The following is a 22,739-nucleotide window of genomic DNA, read 5'->3' on the forward strand; positions in this document are numbered from 1 at the left end:
AACATTCACCAAGGAACACTGCATATTCTGAGCCATAAAACAAAACTCAGATGGAAAAGAATTGGGAGAAGGGGTTTCTAGGGCTGTTAGGGAGTGACTACTAACAGGGATGGGGTTTCTTTTGAGGGTGTCTAGAATATTCTGGAGTTAGAAGTGATGATGGTCGTAGTACCTTGTGAATGTACAAAGGAATCAATGAACTGTACACTTCTCAATGGTGAATTTTATGGTGTATGAATTAACCTCAACTTCATCAAAATTAAATCTTTAACTCTGTGAAAGAAGCTGTTAAGAAGATGAAAAGACAAGTTACAGACCGAGAAAAAAATATTTGCAAGCCACGTATCTGACAAAGGACTCATATCTGGTGACTCAACTGTGAAAAAACAAACACTCTAGTTAGAAGGTGGAGAAAAAACAAGAGAGCTAGTTCACCAAAGAGGATATGTGGATGGCAAATAGGCACATGAGAAGATATTGCATAGTGATAGCCATATCACATAGCTGACCACAATAAGATACCTTGGCTTTCCAGGTGGCGCAGTGGTAAAGAATCAGCTTGCCAATGCAGAAGAGACAAGCGACGTGGGTTCGATCCCTGGATTGGGAGGATCCCCTGGAGGAGGAAATGTCAACTCACTCTAATATTGTGCTAAGTGGCTTTAGTCGTGTCTGACTCTTTGTAACCACATGGACCATAGCCCACCAGGCTCCTCTGTCCATGTGAATTCTCCAGGCAAGAATACTGGAGTGGATTGCCATGCCCTCCTCCAAGGGCTCTTCCCTGCCCAGGGATCGAATCCTGGTCTTCTGCATTGCAGGCAGGTTCTTTACCCTCTGAGCCACCAGGGAAGCCCCTCACTGTAATATTATTGCCTGGAAAATTCCATGGACAGAGGAGCCTGGCAAGCTACAGTCCATGGGGTCGCAAAAGAATCAGACATGACTTAGTGACTGAACAACAGCACACACTCATTAGTGATTTAATTTTGGAACAGCTAATATTAAAAGTAAGTGATCACACCAAATGCTAGCTCAGAGGCACAGAAACCTGGATCCTTAGTATTGGTGGGAAGGTAAAAACAACAGTCCCTCTGGAAAATAGCGTGGCAGTTTCTTTTCTCTGCACTGGGAGGCATGCAGGATCTTCATTTCCCAACCAGTGGACCAAGGATCATACTTGTGCCCCCTTCAGTGGAAGCACAGAGTCTTACCCACTGGACCACCAGAGAAGACCCTTGGCATTTTCTTTAAAAAACTAAACATACATTTATTTTATGACCCAGCAATTAATTGCATGCCTGGGCATTTATCTCAGAGAAATGAAAACCCATGTCCATGTAAAAACCCTTGTGGGTATGTGATTGTTCTTATGAGCTTTGTCTGTAGTAACCTCAAACTAAAAACCTATGAGAGGGTAGTTTAAATGAACCGCAGCGCATCGCTCCATGAAATACTAATTAGTCATTGGTAAAAAAAAGAATAAATTGTGGAAACCACACAACAACTTGGATGTATTTCAGGGGCATTATGTGAAGTTTTAAAAAAAAAAAAACACCTCAAAATCTCACATATGATATGATTCTATGTGTATAACATTCTCAAAATGACAGCATTTTGAAGGGGAACAGATTAGGAGTTGCTAGGGGTTAAGGATGGTGGGGTAAGGGAGACGTGACTGAGAAGAGAAGACACTCGTAAGATCTTTGTGGTGATGGAATAGGTTTGGCTCTTGTTTGCAAGAGTGGCTTCAGGAATCTCGCACGGGATAGAACGACAGACTCATACAGACACTTACACAACTGTCGATTTCCTGGGTGTGCTATTTCACCATAATTGTGTAAGATGTGACTGTCGGGGAACACTGGGTTAGAGGGTACACCTGACTTCTCTGTATTATTTTTGCAACTTCCCGTGAATCTGTAATTTTTTTTAGGTTGTTTATACTATATGAAGTGAAAATGTTAGTCTCTCAGTCGTGTTCGATTCTTTTGTGACCCCCGTGGACTACAGCCTACCAGGCTCCTCTGTCCAGGGCATTTCCCAGGCAAGAATACTGGAGTGGATAGCCATTTCGTTCTCCAGGGGATCTTCCCTACCCAGGGATCGAACCCACATCTCCTGCACTGGCAGGCAGATGCTTTACTGCTGAGCCACCAGGGAAACTTATTAATTAATACCTTATGAGAAAACCCTGCCCAATATGGATGTACTTCATTTATCCCACAAAAACAGGTCACGAGGTATTGTACAGTTTAATTTTCCATATAACATAAACTTATCCCTCTATATAATGTTAAAACAGTTCATGGGCATTTTGCCAAAATATATTAACATTGTCCCTGCTTTTTTTTTTTCCCCCACAAACAAAAACATAACACAAAATTCAATACCATGGTCCAATCAGGGACTCGGGACTGGCCAGGCAGTCAGCTGCAAATATTGACTCCTTTATTTTCTTTGAAGAAAATTCAGTTTTTAATTGAATAAGAATGTTTATTGAGCAAATCAAATCTTTATTAAAAACAAAAAAAGACTGGTTGAAAACTCTCCTCTCCGCCCTACCAGACCCATAGAGCCTGCAGTTGGAAAAGTTCTTCAGGCTCCATCGAAGGACAGCAGAGCCAAGTGCAGAGCCGGATCCAGGAGTCTTGGAGCGAAAATTCAGCAGTCAGGTCACAGTTGTTGCTGGGCTCTGAGTTTTGAAATGTGTCTTTGCACCCATTCTTCCTTCGGCTGGGCACACACTTTCCGGCCTCTCTTGGTGGTGAATCTGCGGGAAAGAGATGCTGAGAGTCAAAACTAAGAACTTTGGCCTCCTGGAAAAGGATGGAGTTGAGGGGCAGCCCCCCCCACCCCACCCAGATGATCTCCTGATCGCGCCCCCTTTGCTGTACCCCCGTCCCTGTTCCCTCTTCCTTCTTTCTGTCTGCGTTGGGTCGAGTCTTTATTGCAGCATGTGGGCCCCTCTCTAGTTGTGGTGTTCGGGCTCCAGCTCAGGCTCCAGGGCATGACCTCTCAGCTGCCCCGAGGCCTGTGGGATCTTAGTTCCCTGACCAGATATCGAACCCATGTCCCCTGCATTGGCAGGCACATTCTTAACCACTGGACCCACCAGGGAAGCCTCCCAGCTCCCTCTTCCGGCCCCGCCCTCCCTCCTCTCCCCTAGCCTGTTTTCCACTGGAAGCCATGCTTCCTGGCCTACGTTTGTCAGGAAACATGTCCCAACAGCTCTGGTTTGAAGCAGGCAACCTGCACCATGCCTCAAAATTCTTCTGTTTTAATATAACAGCTTTATTGGGATATAATTCACACACCGTATAATTGGCCCACTTCAAGTTATAATTAGAATTCAAGGGTTTTCCTATATCCGTAGATGATACAGCCATCGCCACGATCAATTTTAGAACATTTGCATCACCGCACAAAGGAACCTCATACGCGTGGTGCCACTTAATTCTTAATCACGTTACCGTGGGTTGTTTGCCACAGCTGTTCATGGGGAGAAGATTCCCGTGTTCCTTACCACACTGTGAGCTCCTTAAGACCGGGGGTTGTAGGACTTCCCTGGTGGTCCAGTGTCTAAGACTCTGCACTCCCCATGCAGGGGGGACTGGGTTCAATCCCTGGTCAGGGAACTAGATCCCACATGCTGCAAATAAAAACTGGAGCAGCCAAATGAATAAATATGAAAAAAAAAAAAAGACTGGGGGTTGTGGTTGATGTCCCTGAATTGTTTTCAGCCGTTGCTCCTTGAGAGCATTCAGAAGTGACAAGAGCCTAAGTCAAGGGTGCTCTAAGCTGGAGCACAGTGTACTTACTGGGGTTCCTGCCCTGGCACGTGCAGGGGAGAAGAACCCAAAGGATGGGAAAATAAGGGAGAAAAAGCGCTTCATGGATGTTTGAACATCCATTTGACATTGTTCCCATTAAGAAATGGGGGGCTATGTCTCCTCCCCTTGAATTCAGGCCAGTCTTAGGGGACTGGCTGACCAATAGGAACGGCAGAAGTGATGCTATGTGACTTGGTGGCTAGGCCATAGAAGGTTGTAGAATTTCTGCCTGGTTCACTGAGCACTCATGCAGGAGCTTTGGACCTCCTTGTAAGGAGTCCTGCCACCCCAGGTCACCACTCCGTGGGGAGGCCCAAACTAGCCCAACAGAGATCACACAAAGATGCCCTGGAGGCAGAGAGATGGCTGCAGCCCCCCGAGCTGACCCAGCTCCAGCACCATCAGTCTACCGTTGTTTAGTCGCTAGGTTGTATCCAGCTCTTTTGTGACCTCGTGGACCATAGCCTGCCAGTCTCCTCTGTCTGTGGAATTTTCCAGGCAAGAATACTGGAGTGGGTTGCCATTTCCTTCTCCAGGGGATCTTCAGGACCCAGGGATTGAACCTGCATCTCCTGCACGTGTCTCCCGCAGTGCAGGTGGATTCTTTACTGGAGAGCCACCAGGGAAGCCACTCTCTGGCCATAACCACATAAGAGAGATCAAGCCAGAGCCTTGCAGCTGAGCCCTTCTGGAATTCCTGACCCAGGGAAACCATGAGAGGTAAGAAGATTATCACTGTTGGATTAAGCCACTAGACTTTGAGTGATTTGTTATGTAGCAACAGATGGCTGATCTAGACCCCTTACCTTCCTTTTACAAATGACTTGTGTCCAAGGTCATACAACTTGTGACAGAGCCGCTGCTTTGAGCTTAGCTTGGGGCTTTTTGCCAGCTGTTGGCTAAGTGTTAATGTCTCTAAAGCTCCAAAAAGTCAATCGAGTCACAAAGGAGAAGACCCAGGGAGCACATCCTGAGCCCAGGAGCATCCCCCTGCATACCAGGGCACTGGGGTGCCTCTTGCCTGCCCTTAACTGTGATAATATTTGGGTTTGTCCTTGGAGCCTGTCATCTACCTTTCTGCACATTCTCTCATGCTCAGGAACCCCAAGTCCTGGAGAGCAGTGACGGCCCCTACTTGTGTATTTACACTTCAAGATCGCTTCCATTACTCACTCCAATATTCTTGCCTGGAGAATCCCATGGACAGAGGAGCCTGGCGGGCTATGGTCCATGGGGATCACCAAAAGTTGGGCACAACTGAGGCAACTTAGCATCACTTCCATCTGCTGAACGTTTACTGTATGCAGGCTCAGAGCTATGTGCTTTGCATATGTTAAACTCGTTTAGTCCTCCCAGGGGCCCTTCCTGGTATGTGTCATCTCTGCTGCTGCCGATGAGCTTGTTGTGACCTGCCTCTTGTCCACCTGTCTCCCTTGTCAGAAATATGTTCACCCTGCCCCCACCCACCACGCTCCTGCCAGCCCCCTTCACCTGGGCCGCTCCCACTGACCCTTGGGGGTTCTCAGTGTAAATGTCCCTTCCTTCAGGAAAGCCTCCCAACGCTAAGTGAGGTCCTCCTGTGACTATGATGAAGGGTACTCAAATATGCTGCCCCCAAATATGCCACTTTGACAAAAGGATTATTTTGAGCTAAAGACACTAAAAAACTCAAAAACCAAAAAACCCCAAAACACAAAACAAAAAACCCCAAACACCAGCAAGTGCAAGAAGGGCATTCTGAACCCCCCTTTGCCTCCTGAAAGCAGGAGATAAAATTCCCATGTGAAAAATGTCCTCCTTGTACCTGGAGGAAAAATTATTCTTAACGTCAGAGTTAGTCAAGGCCAAGAAAACTCTGTACAAACAAACTTTATTAAGATAACCCTTATCAGTCTTTAGCTTTCTTCACCCCCATATATCTTAATTACTTTTCCACAATTCCGTCTTTGTTCAAAAGCATGTAGGCTTTGGACAAAAGCATGTAGATTTTGCTACTTCCTTGGGGCTTCATCTTCCTGTGGGGGCTCCATGTGCATGAAAAAATCTGTATGCTTTCCTCCTGATAATCTGTTTTATGTTCATTTAATCCTCAGGCTCAGCCAGAGCCCCAAGGAGGGAAGAGATTAAGTTTTACCTCCTCTCCAACGACATGCTCCCTCCTGCTCTTTTCTCCTGCTGCCCTTTTCAAGCACTCATACAATTGAGATTACCTATTTTGTGCAAGTGTCTTTTAATGCCCTCTTTCTGATGGTAGATGTAAGATCTATGCAGGCGTGCAAGTTGCTTCAGTCCTGGGACCCTGTGCACTCTAGCCCTCCAGGCTCCTCTGTCCATGGGGATTCTCCAGGCAAGAATACTGGAGTGGGTTGCCATGCCCTCCTCCAGGGGATCTTCCCAACCCAGGGATCAAACCCACATTCTTCTTCATTGGCAGGTGGTTCTTTACAACTAGTGCCACCTGGGTCTGTAAGGGCTGTTTATTCTTTTATACCTAGCACTTAGCACAGTGCCTGGCAGATCCCTGGATCATGGTCTGCAAGCCAGGAAAGCAAGCTCAGGGTCATGCTTGTTAATGCCCGAGGTTAAGCAATAACCGACTGACCAGGTTTCCAGCCTGAGGTTCATCCTGGCCCTGAGGTGGGGGGTGTGGTCTGCTCAGCACCTCTCTAACTACATAACTGGTAAGGGACCCCAAAAACCCAAAGGAGAAATACTCACATCACAGCCTTCAGGGAGCAGATGTTCCTGGTGAATTCATAACTATGCACCTGCTTCCAGGGAAGGGTTTTTTGGCTGTACTGGAAACAGCAGAACTTGGCCACATCGCTGCCACCTTAGAGGAAAAAAAACAGAGAGAGGAAGGATCTTGGAGCTGGCCCTTTGCTTCCATCCCTGGTCAGCCTGGGAAGGGAGTGGGGCAGTTCCGTACGTGTGGCAGCTCCGAGATGGACACTCAGGATAAGAACCAGGAAAAGAAGGGAAGCCATAGGGAAGTTCTTCATCGTGCTGCAAGCTGGGTCCTTCAGAGCCTTCTTTTTAATTCCTCTGTCTTGTCAGGAACCCTCTTTTATGGGGCTGAGCCGACCCTGGAGGTAGTTCCAGAGAATTTTATGGTTCAGCACAAAAGCAGCTCTTTTGACCCTTCAGTGGGAAGTAACCTTATATCTGTGAAAAGGAGACTAGAAAGTCAGGAGGTGCCATGGGAGGGGAGGAGCCAGCACACTAGGAAAGTCTCTCAGCCAGTGGAATGGTTTGAATCAACACTGATGATTTTAGAAGCAAATACAGAGGAAATGAAGTAAGAATTCTAGTGAATTGACCTCAGTTGTTTTTATAAATCAGTGATTGTTCCAGATAGATGTCTGGTTCTTGGCCAAAGCTTTTAGGGTTTCTGAAGTGTTGATTGTTCTCAAGGAGGTCTGGACAGTCTCAGGCAAGGAGCGTAGAGCAGTGTGATTACACAATGGATGTTCAAGAATGATGCTCCAGGTATGTCCCCTTCCTAGCGTCCCAGTGCTTCACATCACCTGATAGGTGACGTGCCAGGGCTGCTTGAGGGGGCACTTAGGGGTATCTCATCCAGTTTAGAGGGTCTCAAAGTCTGTTAGAACATCACAACCATCTGGAATGTTGAAATAATCCCCAGTGGCCAGTGATTTCATGAATTATGCCTGCACAGTAAAGCCTCTATAAACATCTCCAAAGAGGACTTCCCTGGTGGTCCAGTGGTTAAGAATCTGCCTGCCAATGCAGGGCACATAGGTTTGATCCCTGCTTCTGGAAGATTCCACATGTTGTGAGGCAGCTAAGCCCATGGACCACAACTACTGAGCCTGTGATCTAGAGCCCAGGAACCTCGGCTACTGAGCTCATGTGCTGCAACTACGGAAGCCTGCGAGGTCTAGAGCCTGTGCTCCACAACAGGAGAAGCCACCGTGATGAGAAGCCCACACCCCTGCAACTGGAGGGCAGACCCCACTCACCGCAAATATAGAAAAGCCTGAGCAGCAATGAAGCCCCAGAGCAGCCAAAAATAAATAATAATAATTAAAAAGAGGCAGACAAAGGATGGAGGTGGGATGGGTCTGTCTGGGGAAGACCTCATAGGGTCCTGTCCAGTTACAAGGTGGTAGCCTGGGCTTGTAATGGGCGTCTGAAATGTGGGTGCAGTCTTGTGGGACTGAGCCCTTAGCCTGTGGGATCTGAAACGATCTCCAGGTAGACAGTCAGAATTGAGTAAATTGTAGGAACTCAGCTGGTGTCTGAGAATCGCTGGGTGTGAGGAAAACTCTCCCACATCTTCATCAGAAGTAAAGTATACAGAATACAGTGTTTCACTGAGTAGACAGGAAACAAAGATTCTTTTCCCCTTTCAGCTCTAAATCAATGATTGGTATCCTGTTAGGAAGTTCCATATGAAGAGGTAGAGAGACATACAGGGAAGAAGGCCACGTGAGGACAAAGGCAAAAATCGGAATGATGCCATTACAAGCCCAGAAACACCCAAGATCTTCCAAAAGATAAGAAGAAACAGGAAGAGATTCTCCACTAGAAATTCCAGGGGCGTGTATGACCCTCTTGACACCTTGACTTTGAACTTCTAGCCTCTAGAACCATGAGGGAATAAATTTCTGTTGTTTTCAGCCATATGGTTTGTGATAATTTGCTCCAGAAGCCCTGAGAAACAAATGCAACTTGTATCTGTAAGGTCTAGAATTCAGAATTTCTAAGGAACACTATAAGTCAACAAGGAAGACACAGATAACCCAATAGAAAAAAGTGACGGAAACTCTTTACAAAAGAGGAAACCCTAATGGTGAAGGAAAAGGGGCTGTTTAAGTGAGTCATTAGTGAAATGCAAACAAACTATAATGAGAATGGGCTATTACTCACACTCCTATCAGAATGACTAAAATTAAAAAGACGGAATATACTCAGTATGAGAATATGGTGCACTGGAAACTCAAGTATTGCCAGTGGGAGTGAAAATTCTTGGCAGTATTTGCTAAAAATGAGCACACACAGATTCTACTCTTGGGTGTATATCCATCAGAAATGTGTACATCCACGCACCTAAAGACATTGCTTGTAATTGCCTCAAGCTGGAAACTACCAAAAGTATCCATCAACATGGAATGGAAAATAAATTGTGGTTTATGAATGTAATATAATACCATACAACAATGAGAATTACACATAACCAATGAGGGCTGCTGGCTCAGCGGTGAAGAATCCACCTGCAATTCCGGAGAGGCATGTTCAATCCCTGGGTTAGGAAGATCCCCTGGAGAAGGAAATGGCAACCCACTCCAGTAGTCTTGCCTGGGAAATATCATGGACAGAGGAGCCTGGTAGGTTACAGTCCATGGGGCCGCAGAGTCTGACACTCAGTTCAGTTCAGTTCAGTCGCTCAGTCGTGTCCGACTCTCTGCGACCCCATGAATCGCAGCACGCCAGGCCTCCCTGTCCATCACCAACTCCTGGAGTTCACTCAGACTCACATCCATTGAGTCAGTGATGCCATCCAGCCATCTCATCCTCTGTCATCCCCTTCTCCTCCTGCCCCCAATCTCTCCCAGCATCAGAGTCTTTTCCAACGAGTCAACTCTTGGCATGAGGTGGCCAAAGTACTGGAGCTTCAGCTTTAACATCATTCCTTCCAAAGAAATCCCAGAGCTGATCTCCTTCAGAATGGACTGGTTGGATCTCCTTGCAGTCCAAGGGACTCTCAAGAATCTTCTCCAACACCACAGTTTAAAAGCATCAATTCTTCGGCGCTCATTCTTCTTCACAGTCCAACTCTCACATCCATACATGACCACTGGAAAAACCATAGCCTTGACAAGATGGAACTTTGTTGGCAAAGTAATATCTCTGCATTTCAATATGACACTACTGAGGGACTAAACCACCACATGTGGAAAAGTATCTTATGACCAGTGTTGAAGGAAAGAAGCCAGACATGAACAAGAAACATTGTAGGGTTCCTTGTATATAAAGTACCAAATAAGCAAAACTAACCCTTTACGATGGAAATCAGAATAGGGTTACCCCTTGGGCATAGTGACTGGAAGGAAGGAAGGGCCAAGCTGGAGGCCTGGAGGACTGGTAAGTGAATCTATTCCTTGATCTGCATGCTGCTGCTGCTGCTGCTAAGTCACTTCAGTTGTGTCCAACTCTGTGCGACCCCATAGACAGCAGCCCACCAGGCTCCCCCATCCCTGGGATTCTCCAGGCAAGAACACTGGAGTGGGTTGCCATTTCCTTCTCCAATGCATGAAAGTGAAGTCGCTCAGTCATGTCCAACTCTTCACGACCCCATGGACTGCAGCCTACCAGGTTCCTCCGTCCATGGGATTTTCCAGGCAAGAGTACCAGAGTGATCTGCATGCTAGAGGACCCTTTTATTCTTGTGAAAATTCATTGAGCTGTATCCGTAGGAGTCATGTATTATATTTCAATAAATATGATCTGATAAATTAGTGAAGGGAAAGGAAATGGTAAATAAAACACATTCCTCTGGAGTTAATGTTTTATCAGTGTCATGACCTTCTCATTTCCCTTCTTTCCTCCTCCTCCTTTAGTATTGAGAATGTTTTTCTCATTTTAGGGAAAAGTTCTGGCTAGCTGTCACATCAGCCCACACATCTTTTTTTTTTTTAATTTGTTTTGTTTTTAATTTTTTAATTGGAGGATAATTGCTTTACAATGTTGTGTTGGTTTCTGCTGTACAACAGCGTGAATCAGCAATTAAGTATACATATGTTCCCTGCCTCTTGAATTTCCCTCCCATCCCTGTCTAGGTCATCACAGAGCATCGGGCTGAACTCCCTGTGTTATATAACAACTTCCCACTAGCTAGCTATTTCACATGTTCCACTCTTGCAATCCATCAACTCATCAACTCTCTCCTTCCCCTGGTATGTCTACAAGTCTGGTTCAGGTCACATGTGTTTGCACTGTTTCAACCTCCTTCTTCCAAGTCCTGCCTCTCCTCAACCTGGCAGTCTATACTAGGCATCATGCCCAACTTCAATGTCCAGGCTCCTACTTGCCCTCCAGAGTTTGTCTCAGTGGCCATAATTTCTGGATCTGAAGCACCCCCAGAGTCCAAGTGAAGACCTCTTCCTAGCTTAAATAATTATATATGCAAAATCCCTATTTTCAGATAAGGCCTCATTTTGAGGTTCTGAGTGGATATGAATTGGGGGGGGGGTGCAATTCAGCCGTTCTAGATGTATTGCAAAAATCTCTTGCTTTTTCTCTCTCTTATTGGTGTCTTCTAATGAATATAAATTCCAAATTTCAAGGTAGTCCAAATTATCAACTTTCCCCTCTTATGGTTAATAATTATGTATCTGTGAGGCAGTTGGGTCTCTTCAGACAAGGAGCATGTCTGTAAATAGACTTCTGCTGAAACCTCTTCTCCTTGGTACTTGTGTAATAGGCCCATCTGGCCAGGCCCTTGAGTATGTCCTTAATGCCAGTCCATGGCTGGTGGCCTGGGATCCCACTGTTCCTCCCAGACCCTCCCCTATGGCTGAAGCCCCTGCCCCCTCCCCTCCAACCTGCCAGCTAGTCTCCCAGCACGTATATAGGGGTATCTCAGAACCCCCATCCTGTGTGGTTCCCAAGTTCTGAACTGTCAAATCTGCATTTCCATTGCTATGGACACTCTTTTGGAATCAGACCTACTGTTCTGTCATCTTGGGCACTGAGCTTTGGCAACTGACCTGCCTCTCTAAGCCCAACTTTCCTTAGCTGAGTTGCTTTTCCCCAATTCCCCTCTTCATGGACTGAATTTTATTCCCCTGAATTTTATTCATATGTTGAAGTCCTACTCCCCAGTGCAACTATATTTGGGGATAAGGGTCTTCAAAGAGGTAGTTAAGGTCAAATGAGGTCATAAGGGTGGGGCCCTGATCCAATAGGATTAGCGTCCTTATAAGAGGAGGAGGAGGACTTCCCTGGTGACCCAGTGGATAAGAGTCCACCTGCTAATGCAGGGGACATGGGTTCGATCCCTGGTCCAAGAAGATTCCACATGCTGCAGAGCAACTAAGCCCACACACCACAACTACTGAACCTACATGTCTAGAGCCTGTGCACCACAACAAGAGAAACCATCACAGTGAGAAGCCTGAGGGCTGCAAAGAAGAAGAGTCCCCGCTCACCACAACTAGAGAAAGTCCGCATACAGCAATGAAGACCCCATGCAGTCAAAAATAAAATTAAGTAAATAAAATTATTTTTAAAAAAGAAGAGGATGAGACACCAAGGATGTGTGTGCACAGAGACAAGACGGTCAGAGGACACCAGGAAAAGATGGCCATCTACCAGCCAAGGACAGAGGCCCTGGAGAAACCAATCCTGCTGACACCTTAGAGTCCTCGCGTCCCAAATCACGAGAAAATTAAAATGTCTATTGTTTAAGCCCCCCAGCCTGTGGTATTCCCTTACAGCAGCCTGAGTTACATAACACAGCCTCATGCTTCTGTGAGGGCTTCTCCCCTCTTGCTTGTATTTTTTCCCCAGGTTGGGTTTTCCCGGAGGCAGACCCTGAGACATGAATTTGAGTGCAAACAACATATTTAGGTGAAGATGGAAGGAAATACCATCGGGGTGTGGAGGAGTGAGACAGAGATGGGAAGGCAGCCAATAATGAAAGGGCAGCTTAATAAGCATGTTCCCACTGAAGGCAATGGCTCCATCAGACCTCTGGACAAGAATCTGAGTCCTTGCGACTGAGGGCCAGGAAGCTGCAGCTTTCATCTTCCACCTCCCACCACCACTGGCTGGGGGCACGTGGGCCTAGAGGGAGCCCTCAGGTAAAGCATCTCAGGTGCATTCAGATGGGGGATGGAAGGAGCAGTGACAATAGGAGGGTGGGTGCAAAGGGTGGTGGGCTGGGCACCCCCAGTATCTGCTACATGTGGACTCACGGTAGGAACCAAATATCCTTCTGCTAGGGACGCTGTGCCCTGTTCTGCATCTGCAGAGACTTCACCCTCTGTACCTATGACCTATGTCAACAACTCACAAAAACTTTCCTCCATCCTCCCTTCCAAGCTCTCCCGTGGTTCCCAGAGAACATTGTACAGCATTGAATCACAGACAGCATCATCATTTCTTTTGAAACTCACCAGCTTATCTATCTCCCTTCCTTCCTGGACAGTAAATTCTTTCTTCACTGACTCATTTATTCAACATTTATTTTTTTTTCATGCTCTTTGCATGGTGCTAGATGCTGAGATCCAGAGGTAAACTAGTGTCAACTACACATTGGCACTTGCCAAGAGCATCTGCCAGTGACTGAACAATAGCAAGGACATTTGCCATCTGCCTCTGCAGAGACTGAACCCTGTGCTATTGCAGCTGTTGACCTTTGGCACCACCTGAGGGGAATTCAGACTGGAGAATGAGGCACTCTGTGCTCCAGGGAAACTGGTTCAGTTCAGTTCAGTTCAGTCACTCAGTCATGTCTGACTCTTTGCGATCCCATGGACTGCAGCACTCTGTCCATCACCAACTCCCAGAGCTTACTCAAACTCATGTCCATCGAGTCAGTGATGCCATCCAGCCATCTCATCCCCTGTCATCCCCTTCTCCTCCTGCCTTCAATCTTTCCCAGCATCAGGGTCTTTTCAGATGAGTCAGTTCTTCACATCAGGTGGCCAAAGTATTGGAGCTTCAGCTTCAGCATCAGTCCTTCCAATGAATATTCAGGATTGATTTCTTTTAGGATGGACTGGTTGGATCTCCTTGCAGTCCAAGGGACTCTGAAGAGTCTTCTCCAACACCACAGTTCAAAAGCATCAATTCTTCGGCACTCAGCTTTCTTGGACTATAGTCCAGCTCTCACATCCATACATGACTACTGGAAAAGCCATAGCTTTGACTAGATGGACTTTTGTTGGCAAAGTAATGTCTCTGCTTTTTAATATGCTATCTAAGTTGGTCATAGCTTTTCTTCCAAGCAGCAAGCATCTTTTAATTTCATGGCTGTAGTCACCATCTGCAGTGATTTTGGAGCCCCCCAAAATAAAGTCTCTCACTGTTTCCATTATTTGCCCATCTATTTCCCATGAAGTGATGGGACTGGATGCCATGATCTTAGTTTTCTAGTTGAGTTGAGTTTTAAGTTTTAAGTTTTTTAGTTGAGTTTTAAGCCAACTTTTCCCCTCTCTTCTTTCACTTTCATCAAGAGGCTCTTTAGTTCTTCTTCACTTTCTGCCATAAGGGTGGCATCATCTGCAAATCTGAGGTTATTGATATTTCTCCCGACAACCTTGATTCCAGCTTGTGCTTCCTCTAGCCCAGTGTTTCTTATGGTGTACTCTGTGTATAAGTTAAATAAGCAGGGTGACAATATACAGCCTTGATGTACTGCAGTTTGGAACCAGTCTGTTGCTCCATGCCCAGTTCTAATTGTTCCTTCTTGACCTGCATACAGATTTCTCAGGAGGCAGGTCAGGCAGTCTGGTATTCCCACCTCTTTAAGAATTTTCCACAGTTTGTTGTGATCCACACAGTCAAAGGCTTTGGCGTCATCAATAAAGCAGAAGCAGATGTTTTTCTGGAACTCTTGTGCTTCTTTGATGATCCAGCAGACGTTGGCAATTTGATTTCTGGTTCCTCTGCTTTTTCTAAGTCCAACTTGAACATCTGGAGGTTCACAGTTTGTGTACTGTTGAAGCCTGGCTTGGAGAATTTTGAGCATTACTTTGCTATCGTGTGAGATAAGTGCAAATGTTGGGTAGTTGAACATTCTTTGGCATTGCCTTTCTTGGGGATTGGAATGAAAACTGACCTTTTCCAGTCCTGTGGCCACTGCTGATTTTTCCAAATTTTCTGGCATATTGAGTGCAGCACTTTCACAGCATCATCTTTTAGGATCTGAGATAGCTCAACTAGAATTCCATCACCTCCTCTAGCTTTGTTCATAGTGATGCTTCCTAAGGCCCACTTGACTTTGCATTCTAGGATGTCTGGCTCTAGGTGAGTGATCACACCATTGTGGTTATCTGGGTCATGAAGATCTTTTTTGTATAATTCTTGTGGCTCAGATGATAAAGCGTCTGCCTACAATGTGGGAGACCCGGGTTTGATCCCTGGGTCAAGAAGATCCTCTGGAGAAGGAAATGGCAACCCACTCCAGTACTGTTGCCTGGAAAATCCCATGGATGGAATAGCCTGGTAGGCTACAGTCCATGGGGTCTCAAAGAGTCGGACATGACTGAGCGACTTCACTTCACTTCTGAGAAGGGAATGGCAAACCACTTCAGTATTCTTGCCTTGAGAACCCCATGAACAGTATGAAAAGGGAAGCTGGTGGAACCCGTCTTTCCTGTTCCTTAGAACTATCTAACAGATAGTTACATATTTCGGGAACTGATTTCATGATCCCAATCCTTTCACCTCTTCATATCTAGAAGAGCACTAAATCACTAAATGATGACATCAGATCCTCATCACTGGCAGAAAACCTTTTGTAAAGTAAGCACTTGATTATATTGAACTCCCCCTTCACCAATATCTTATATATTGACCTTCCCCCACTGCCTCTTTGGAGCAGTCTCCCAGAGCTATCTGAGATGCTGTCTCCCAGCCTGCATTTTGCCCCAAATAAAACTTAACTCCCAGCTCTCACGTTGTGCCTCTTTTTAGTCAACACAAGACACGCAGTCCTTGCTATCGGAGAATGTATATTCTAGTGGAGGGACTAGATATTGAACAGAAAGCAATCACCCAGTAGATTATTTCTTAATTAATTTATTTTCAGCTGTGCTCAGTCTTCATTGCTGTGCACAGGCTACTCTCTAATTGCAGTGCACAAGCCTCTCACTGCAATGGCTTCTCTCGCTGCAGGGCACTGGGCTCCAGGGCGAGGGGGCTTCAGTAGTTGTGGTGTGTGGGCTTAGTTGCTCTGAGCCATGTGGAACCTTCCCAGACCAGGGATTGAACTTTTGTCGCCTGCATTGCAAAGCAGATTCTTAACCACTGGACCACCAGGGAAGTCCTGCAATGGATTATTAATTCTACCTGGATGGGGAAGCACAGGGAGCTTTAAGAGTGTAGAATAAGGGAATGTGAATGAGGCTAGGGAGTCAGAAAAGTCTATGGTTTTTCCAGCAGTCATATATGGATGTGAGAGTTGGACTATAAAGAAAGCTAAGAGCAAAAGAATTGATGCTTTTAAACTTTGGTGTTGGAGAAGACTCTTGAGAGTTCCTTGGACTGCAAGGAGATCCAACCAGTCCATTCTAAAGGAAATCAGTCCTGAATATTCATCGGAAGGACTGATGCTGAAGCTGAAGCTCCAATACTTTGGCCACCTGATGTGAAGAACTGACTCATCGGAAAAGACCCTGATGCTGGGAAAGGTTGAAGGCAGGAGGAGAAGGGGACAACAGACAATTAGATGGTTGGATGGCATCACTGACTTGATGGACATGATTTTGAGCAAGCTTTGGCAGTGAGTGATGGGCAGGGAAGCTTGGTGTGCTGAAGTCCATGGGGTCGCAAGGAGTCTAACACGACTGAGTGACTGAATTAACAGGATGCTTATACATTTGGTGGCCCTCTTTTTTTTTTTTTTTTAATAGATGCAAAGCTACCAAATGAGGTTCAGGGCTTGGAAGGGATCCTGAAAGTGACGGGCCTCGTGGTGAATTCCCTCCGACTTGGCTCTGTTGCCTTCTATGTAGACCATGGGTCAAGCATTTTCTTCTTTTTTTTTTGGCTGCAGCACATGACTTGCAGGATCTTAGTTCCCTGACCATGGGTCAGGGATTGAACCCTGGTTCTCAGCAATGAGAGTGCAGAGTCCTAACCCTGGACTGCCAGGAATTTCCAAACATTTTCTTCTTTATCCTAAACACAATGGGGAGACATTAAGGAATTTAAAGTGGTGTATAAGATTAGATTTATAAAGAACCCCCTGGCTGTTGTAAGGAGGGTGTACTGGAGAGGGACAAGCAGGACGTGGAAGACACGTAAGAAGCCTCCTTGTTTGTCTTCACAAGCCTTCAGCACAGTGCCTGGAACCCATTGATTTCACAAGTGTTTGCTGAGTTCTTACCACATGCCCAGGAGCTCCCCAAGGCTTTGGCGGATCATGCTGGACAAGACCCAGCCCTGTCCTTACCAAAGCTGAGTAAACGGACACGACCTCCACCTGCGGAAGGTCGCAGTGGAAACTCCGTCAGGGAGAGGAGAGGCCAGAAGGAGTCACAGGGTGTCAGGAGGGTTTCCCCAGGAGGTAGGCAGTGTCCCTGTGGTTCTGTTGTTTAGTCACTAAGTTGTGTCCCACTCTTTGAGACCCCATGGACTATAGTCCTCCAGGCTCCTCTGTCCATGGGATTCTCCAGGCAAGAATACTAGAGTGGGTGGTCATGCCCTCCTCTAAGGAATCTTCCCGATCCTGGGATTGAACCCATGTCTCCTGCGTTGGCAGGAGGATTCTTTACCAGTGAGCCACCTGGGAAGCCCAGGCAGTGTCCTTCTGGATGGAGTCCAGAAAAGAAAACATGTTTCCAGGAATTGGAAAAAGACAAGCTTTTTTGGCGGGAGAGGGTATTGTTTGTTACCAGTCACCTCCATCTATCTTCATGGCAGTTCTCTGGGGGAGGTTTTCTTATCCTTACTTTTCATCCAAAGAAACTGGGATTCAGAAAAGGAAGGTGATTTGTTCAAGGTCGCACAGATAGCAGGTGGCAGATTGTTTTGTTGTTTAGTCGCTAAGTTGGGTCTGACTCTTTTGCGACCCCACAGACTGTAGCCCGCCAAGCATCTCTGGTGATGGGATTTCCCAGGCAAGAATACTGGAGTAGGTTGCCATTTCCTCCTCCAGGGGATCTTCCCAACTCAGTGATTGAACCTGTGTTTCCTGCATTGGCAGTCAGATTCTTTACCGCTGAGCCACCAGGGAAGCCCAACAGCAGGTGGTAGAGCCAAGGTTCAAAGCCAGGTTTGTCTCATGCCTGTGTCTTATCCTGTCTCTGAGTGTCTCAGGATCCTGTCCCCTGCCCACCCCCCTACCCTGAGAGAAGGCCTAAAGGTTGACTTGCTTCAGGCTCTGTCCTGGAGCCAAACTCCTCAATTAGGCGATAACGTCAAAGCAAAGGGTTTATAAGGACTGACAGATAAGGTGTGGCACCTGTTTGCCTTAGAGGGTTGGCAAGCTTTCAATGAGCTAATACTATTGAAAAGGTCAGTTTTCATTCCAATCCCAAAGAAAGGCAATGCCAAAGAATGCTCAAACTACCGCACAATTGCACTCATCTCACATGCTAGTAAAGTAATGCTCAAAATTCTCCAAGCCAGGCTTCAGCAATACATAAACCGTGAACTTCCAGATGTTCAAGCTGGTTTTAGAAAAGGCATAGGAACCAGAGATCAAATTGCCAACATCTGCTGGATCACTGAAAAAGCAAGAGAGTTCCAGAAAAACATCTATTTCTGCTTTATTGACTATGCCAAAGCCTTTGACTGTGTGCATCACAATAAACTGTGGAAAATGCTGAAAGAGATGGGAATACCAGACCAACTGACTTGCATCTTAAGAAACCTATATGCAGGTCAGGAAGCAACAGTTAGAACTGGACATGGAACAACAGACTGGTTCCAAATAGGAAAAGGAGTACATCAAGGCTGTATATTGTCACCCTGCTTATTTAACTTCTATGCAGAGTACATCATGAGGAACGCTAAGCTGGAGGAAGCACAAGCTGGAATCAAGATTGCCGGGAGAAATATCAATAACCTCAGATATGCAGATGACACCACCCTTATGGCAGAAAGTGAAGAGGAACTAAGAAGCCTCTCAATGAAAGTGAAAGTGGAGAGTGAAAAAGTTGGCTTAAAGCTCAACATTCAGAAAACGAAGATCATGGCATCTGGTCTCATCACTTCATGGGAAACAGATGGGGAAACAGTGGAAACAGTGTCAGACTTTATTTTTTTAGGCTCCAAAATCACTGCAGATGGTGACTGCAGCCATGAAATTAAAAGACGCTTACTCCTTGAAAGGAAAGTTATGACCAACCTAGACAGCATATTCAAAAGCAGAGACATTACTTTGCCAACAAAGGTCCATCTAGTCAAGGCTATGGTTTTCCAGTGGTCATGTATGGATGTGAGAATTGGACTGTGAAGAAAGCTGAGGGCCAAAGAATTGATGCTTTTGAACTGTGGTGTTGGAGAAGACTCTTGAGAGTCCCTTGGACTGCAAGGAGATCCAACCAGTCCATTCTGAAGGAGATCAGCCCTGGGTGTTCTTTGGAAGGAATGATGCTAAAGCTGAAATTCCAGTCCTTTGGCCACCTCATGCGAGGAGTTGACTCAATGGAAAAGACTCTGATGCTGGGAGGGATTGGGGGCAGGAGGAGAAGGGGACGACAGAGGATGAGATGGCTGGATGGCATCACTGACTCAATGGATGTGAGTCTGAGTGAACTCCGGGAGTTGGTGAGGGACAGGGAGGCCTGGCGTGCTGCGATTCATGGGGTTGCAAAGAGTCAGACACGACTGAGCGACTGAACTGAATTGAACTGAATGCTATCGAAAGGGAAGTGCTATCAGTCCCAAGATTCACAGCATACACAACATAAAAGCAAGCCGCTGGTTGTCTGAGATTCGTGCAGCTCTTCCTAATTCTGAGATCCATGTGACTCTTGGAAACAGGTCCCTGGGTGATATCACCAGGGGGGGATCATACCCACAGCATCCAGACAAGAAGTGCATGTTCTCTAGGATTTATCACTGTTCTGAAATTAGGGCTTCCCTTGTAGTTCAGTCAGTAAAGAATCTGCCTGCAAGGCAGGAGACCCGGGTTTGATCCCTGGGTTGGGAAGATCCCCTGGAGGAGGGCATGGCAACCCACTCCAGTATTCTTGCCTGGAGAATCCCATGGACAGAGGAGCCTGGTGGGCTACAGTCCATGAGGTCACAGAGTCCGGCACCGCTTAAGCAACTAAACCACTACCAACCAGAGAGTCAGGAGAAGGATACTGAGATTTCCAGGGGAAGCCAGTCACAGTATATTTCTTTTCCCTAGAATCAAGAAATATAGAGGCCAAACAAAACTTATCTGAACGTGATTATTCCCCTTAGCAAAGAAGGGGCAGAAAGAGCGGAGATGGGATTGGTCAGGAGTCAAGCTGGGGAGGTGCCTGAGTTGTCCTCCCTATGTCCCCTCCCTCTCCTCCCCCAGCCTCACCCGTTTCTTGGGTGGAATTCTGGGGTGAAAGACCCAGGCACACAGCTTTAGGAGAGTGAAAGCTGAATGTTTTCTGAAGGGATTTCCTGGAAACTGATAAATGTGTAATTCTGGGAAGTTAAATAATTACTTTTTTTTTGGCTGCGTGGCTTGCAGGATCTTAATTCCCCAACCAAGGATTGAATCTGAGCCCTTACAGGGGAATACAGAGTTCTAACCACCACTGGAGCATCAGAGAATTCCAGACAACTAAGAGGGCAACTGAGGATGAGATGGTTGGATGACATCACCGACTCAATGGGCATGAGTCTGAGCAAACTCCAGGAGATAGTGAAGGACAGAGGAACCTGGAGTGCTGCAGTTCATCAAACACGACTTGGCAACTAAACAACCACCACCTTTTTACAAGGCCTTGAAGAGACGAGGCCTTGGGATTCTTTGGAACAAATAGCTTTGCAAGGGCTGAGATCTAGATCTGCAATAAGAATCCAGAAGTTCTGATAGCAAAACATCTTTCTCTGCCAAACAAAGCCCCTTGCCAGTAACCCCTCCCAGAAGGTCCGTTTCCAGGAAGGAAGTGGGAATCGGGGAGAAGAGAACCGCTGTTTCTCTGAAGGAACTGATCACTGGGGGGTCAGCAGTGCAGGGACCCCCATCATTATATGGTTGTCCTCTTGATAGGTGAGTGGGACCTTGTTGAACCCGGTAGGAAGGCTGGCTGGTGGGAGAGAGGAGAAAAACCCAGGGAGGAGGAGAGGAAGGAGGAGACATGGGAGAGGAGGAGAAGGGAGGGGAGGATGCTCTGAAAAGTTCAAAGGCTTTGAGAAAGTACAAGACTTTAGGATGTGGACTGGAAGAATTAATGTCGTTAAAATGACCATACTACCCTAGGCCATATGGGCTTCCCAATTGGCAAGAATCCGCTTGCCAGTGCAGAAGCAGCAGGAGACTCGGATTCGGTCCCTGGGTTGGGAAGATCGCCTGGAGGAGAAAAGGACAACCCACTGCAGTGTCCTTGCCTGGATAATCCCAAGGACAGAGGAAACTGGCGGGTTACAGTTCTTGGAGTCACAAAGAATTGGACATGACGGAAACATGCTGCATGCATGCATGCTCCCTAGGCAATCTATAGATCCAGTGCAATCCCTTTCAAGATACAAAGGACAGGGGTGATAAGTTGCTGCTGCAACGGACATGGCTAGTCAATCGGGAGGAGAAGGAATTCCAGGCCAAGGAAGATGGGCTCTGTGATCCCACAGCAGCTGCAGCCCTGAAGTGCAGAAGGACACCCGGGAGAACATGACCATCCTTCAGATCTACTTCCGGCAGGACAGGGATGAAGTCCTGGATAACCTCTTGGCCTTTGTCTGCACCATCTGGCCAAAAATCCATGAGAACTACCACATAAATAGATAGAGGCTGGAGAAAAGCACCTGTTCCGTGGACTGGTGTTTTGAATGCCTTCATGGAACCTGAGGCTTGAGCAAGGCTGGAGTTATAGTCTTACAAAAAGGCATTAAATTACTTCTCTGTGTTATATAGTAGGTCCCTTCACTTTTTGCAGAATAGAAAACATAGATTCTTTGTACAGGCTGCAAGCTTATCCAAAGGTGGTATCTTTTTACTTCATATATCTTAGAAATTTAATGGATATATGTTGTCTGTTTTCTATGCCTTTTCGGTCAAGCAGTATATTATTAACACTGACTTTTCTTTCTTAGATAGTTTTTAAAAACCCAATTTTCTTAAGAAAGAACGGGATTAAAATATTTCTTTCCCTAAGTCTCTCTTGAAGGTCAGGGGCTTTATCTCTGAAAAAGTAGTAAATAGTTATTTATAACTGATGTGAAGCAGCAGCCAGCCTTAATACAGTACTTTTTCCGGCTAAGAGTTAGAACAATGGGTCCTAGTACTGGGCTGCTTTTAGTTTCTCTTATTCAAAATTGCTAGATTAGAATTTACTAACTTGTTACATGTTACTACTTGGTGTACTGAAAATCATTTAAAAGAAAAGACTGTCATGCATTTCCCCTCCTCCCTCCCCCCAAAATACAAAGAACATGTTTCCAAAGAGCTAGAACTAATTTTTTTTTTAAGCTCTGACATCTACTTAAAAAAAAAATTTTTTTTTTTTTAAATTTATGTAGTTGGCTGCACCAGGTCTGGAAGAAGCACAAGCTGGAATCAAGATTGCCGGGAGAAATATCAATAACCTCAGATATGCAGATGACACCACCCTTACGGCAGAAAGTGAAGAGGAACTAAAAAGCCTCTTGATGAAAGTGAAAGAGGAGAGTGAAAAGCTGGCTTAAAGCTCAACATTCAGAAAACGAAGGTCATGGCATCTGGTCCCATCACTTCATGGGAAACAGATGGGGAAACAGTGGAAACAGTGTCAGACTTTATTTTTTTAGGCTCCAGAATCACTGCAGATGGTGACTGCAGCCATGAAATTAAAAGACGCTTACTCCTTGGAAGGAAAGTTATGACCAACCTAGATAGCATATTCAAAAGCAGAGACATTACTTTGCCAACAAAGATCCATCTAGTCAGGGCTATGGTTTTTCCGGTGGTCATGTATGGATGTGAGAGTTGGACTGTGAAGAAGGCTGAGCGCTGAAGAATTGATGCTTTTGAACTGTGGTGTTGGAGAAGACTCTTGAGAGTCCCTTGGACTGCAAGGAGAT

General features: G+C 46.0%; 1 protein-coding gene across 2 annotated transcripts in view; it reads right to left on the reverse strand.

Annotated features, from left to right (window-relative positions):
- Positions 1-2,071: 2,071 nt before the first annotated feature.
- CCL26 (C-C motif chemokine ligand 26) overlaps positions 2,072-22,739 on the reverse strand; it is a 41,191-nt gene continuing 20,523 nt past the window's right edge. The window contains exons 2-4 of one of the 2 annotated variants that reach the window (XM_055561513.1): positions 6,763-6,919; positions 6,552-6,666; positions 2,072-2,773 (exon numbers count right to left, since the gene is read on the reverse strand). In XM_055561513.1, the coding sequence (XP_055417488.1) occupies positions 2,677-2,773; positions 6,552-6,666; positions 6,763-6,835 (285 nt within the window). In that variant the 5' untranslated portion in view covers positions 6,836-6,919 and the 3' untranslated portion in view covers positions 2,072-2,676. Of the gene's footprint in view, positions 2,774-6,551; positions 6,667-6,762; positions 6,986-22,739 lie in introns of those variants that run through there. The other variant, XM_055561512.1, reaches the window with a different exon arrangement.

This window comes from Bubalus kerabau, chromosome 23 (assembly GCF_029407905.1).
Source record: "Bubalus kerabau isolate K-KA32 ecotype Philippines breed swamp buffalo chromosome 23, PCC_UOA_SB_1v2, whole genome shotgun sequence".
In the NCBI taxonomy this organism is placed as follows: domain Eukaryota; kingdom Metazoa; phylum Chordata; class Mammalia; order Artiodactyla; family Bovidae; genus Bubalus; species Bubalus kerabau.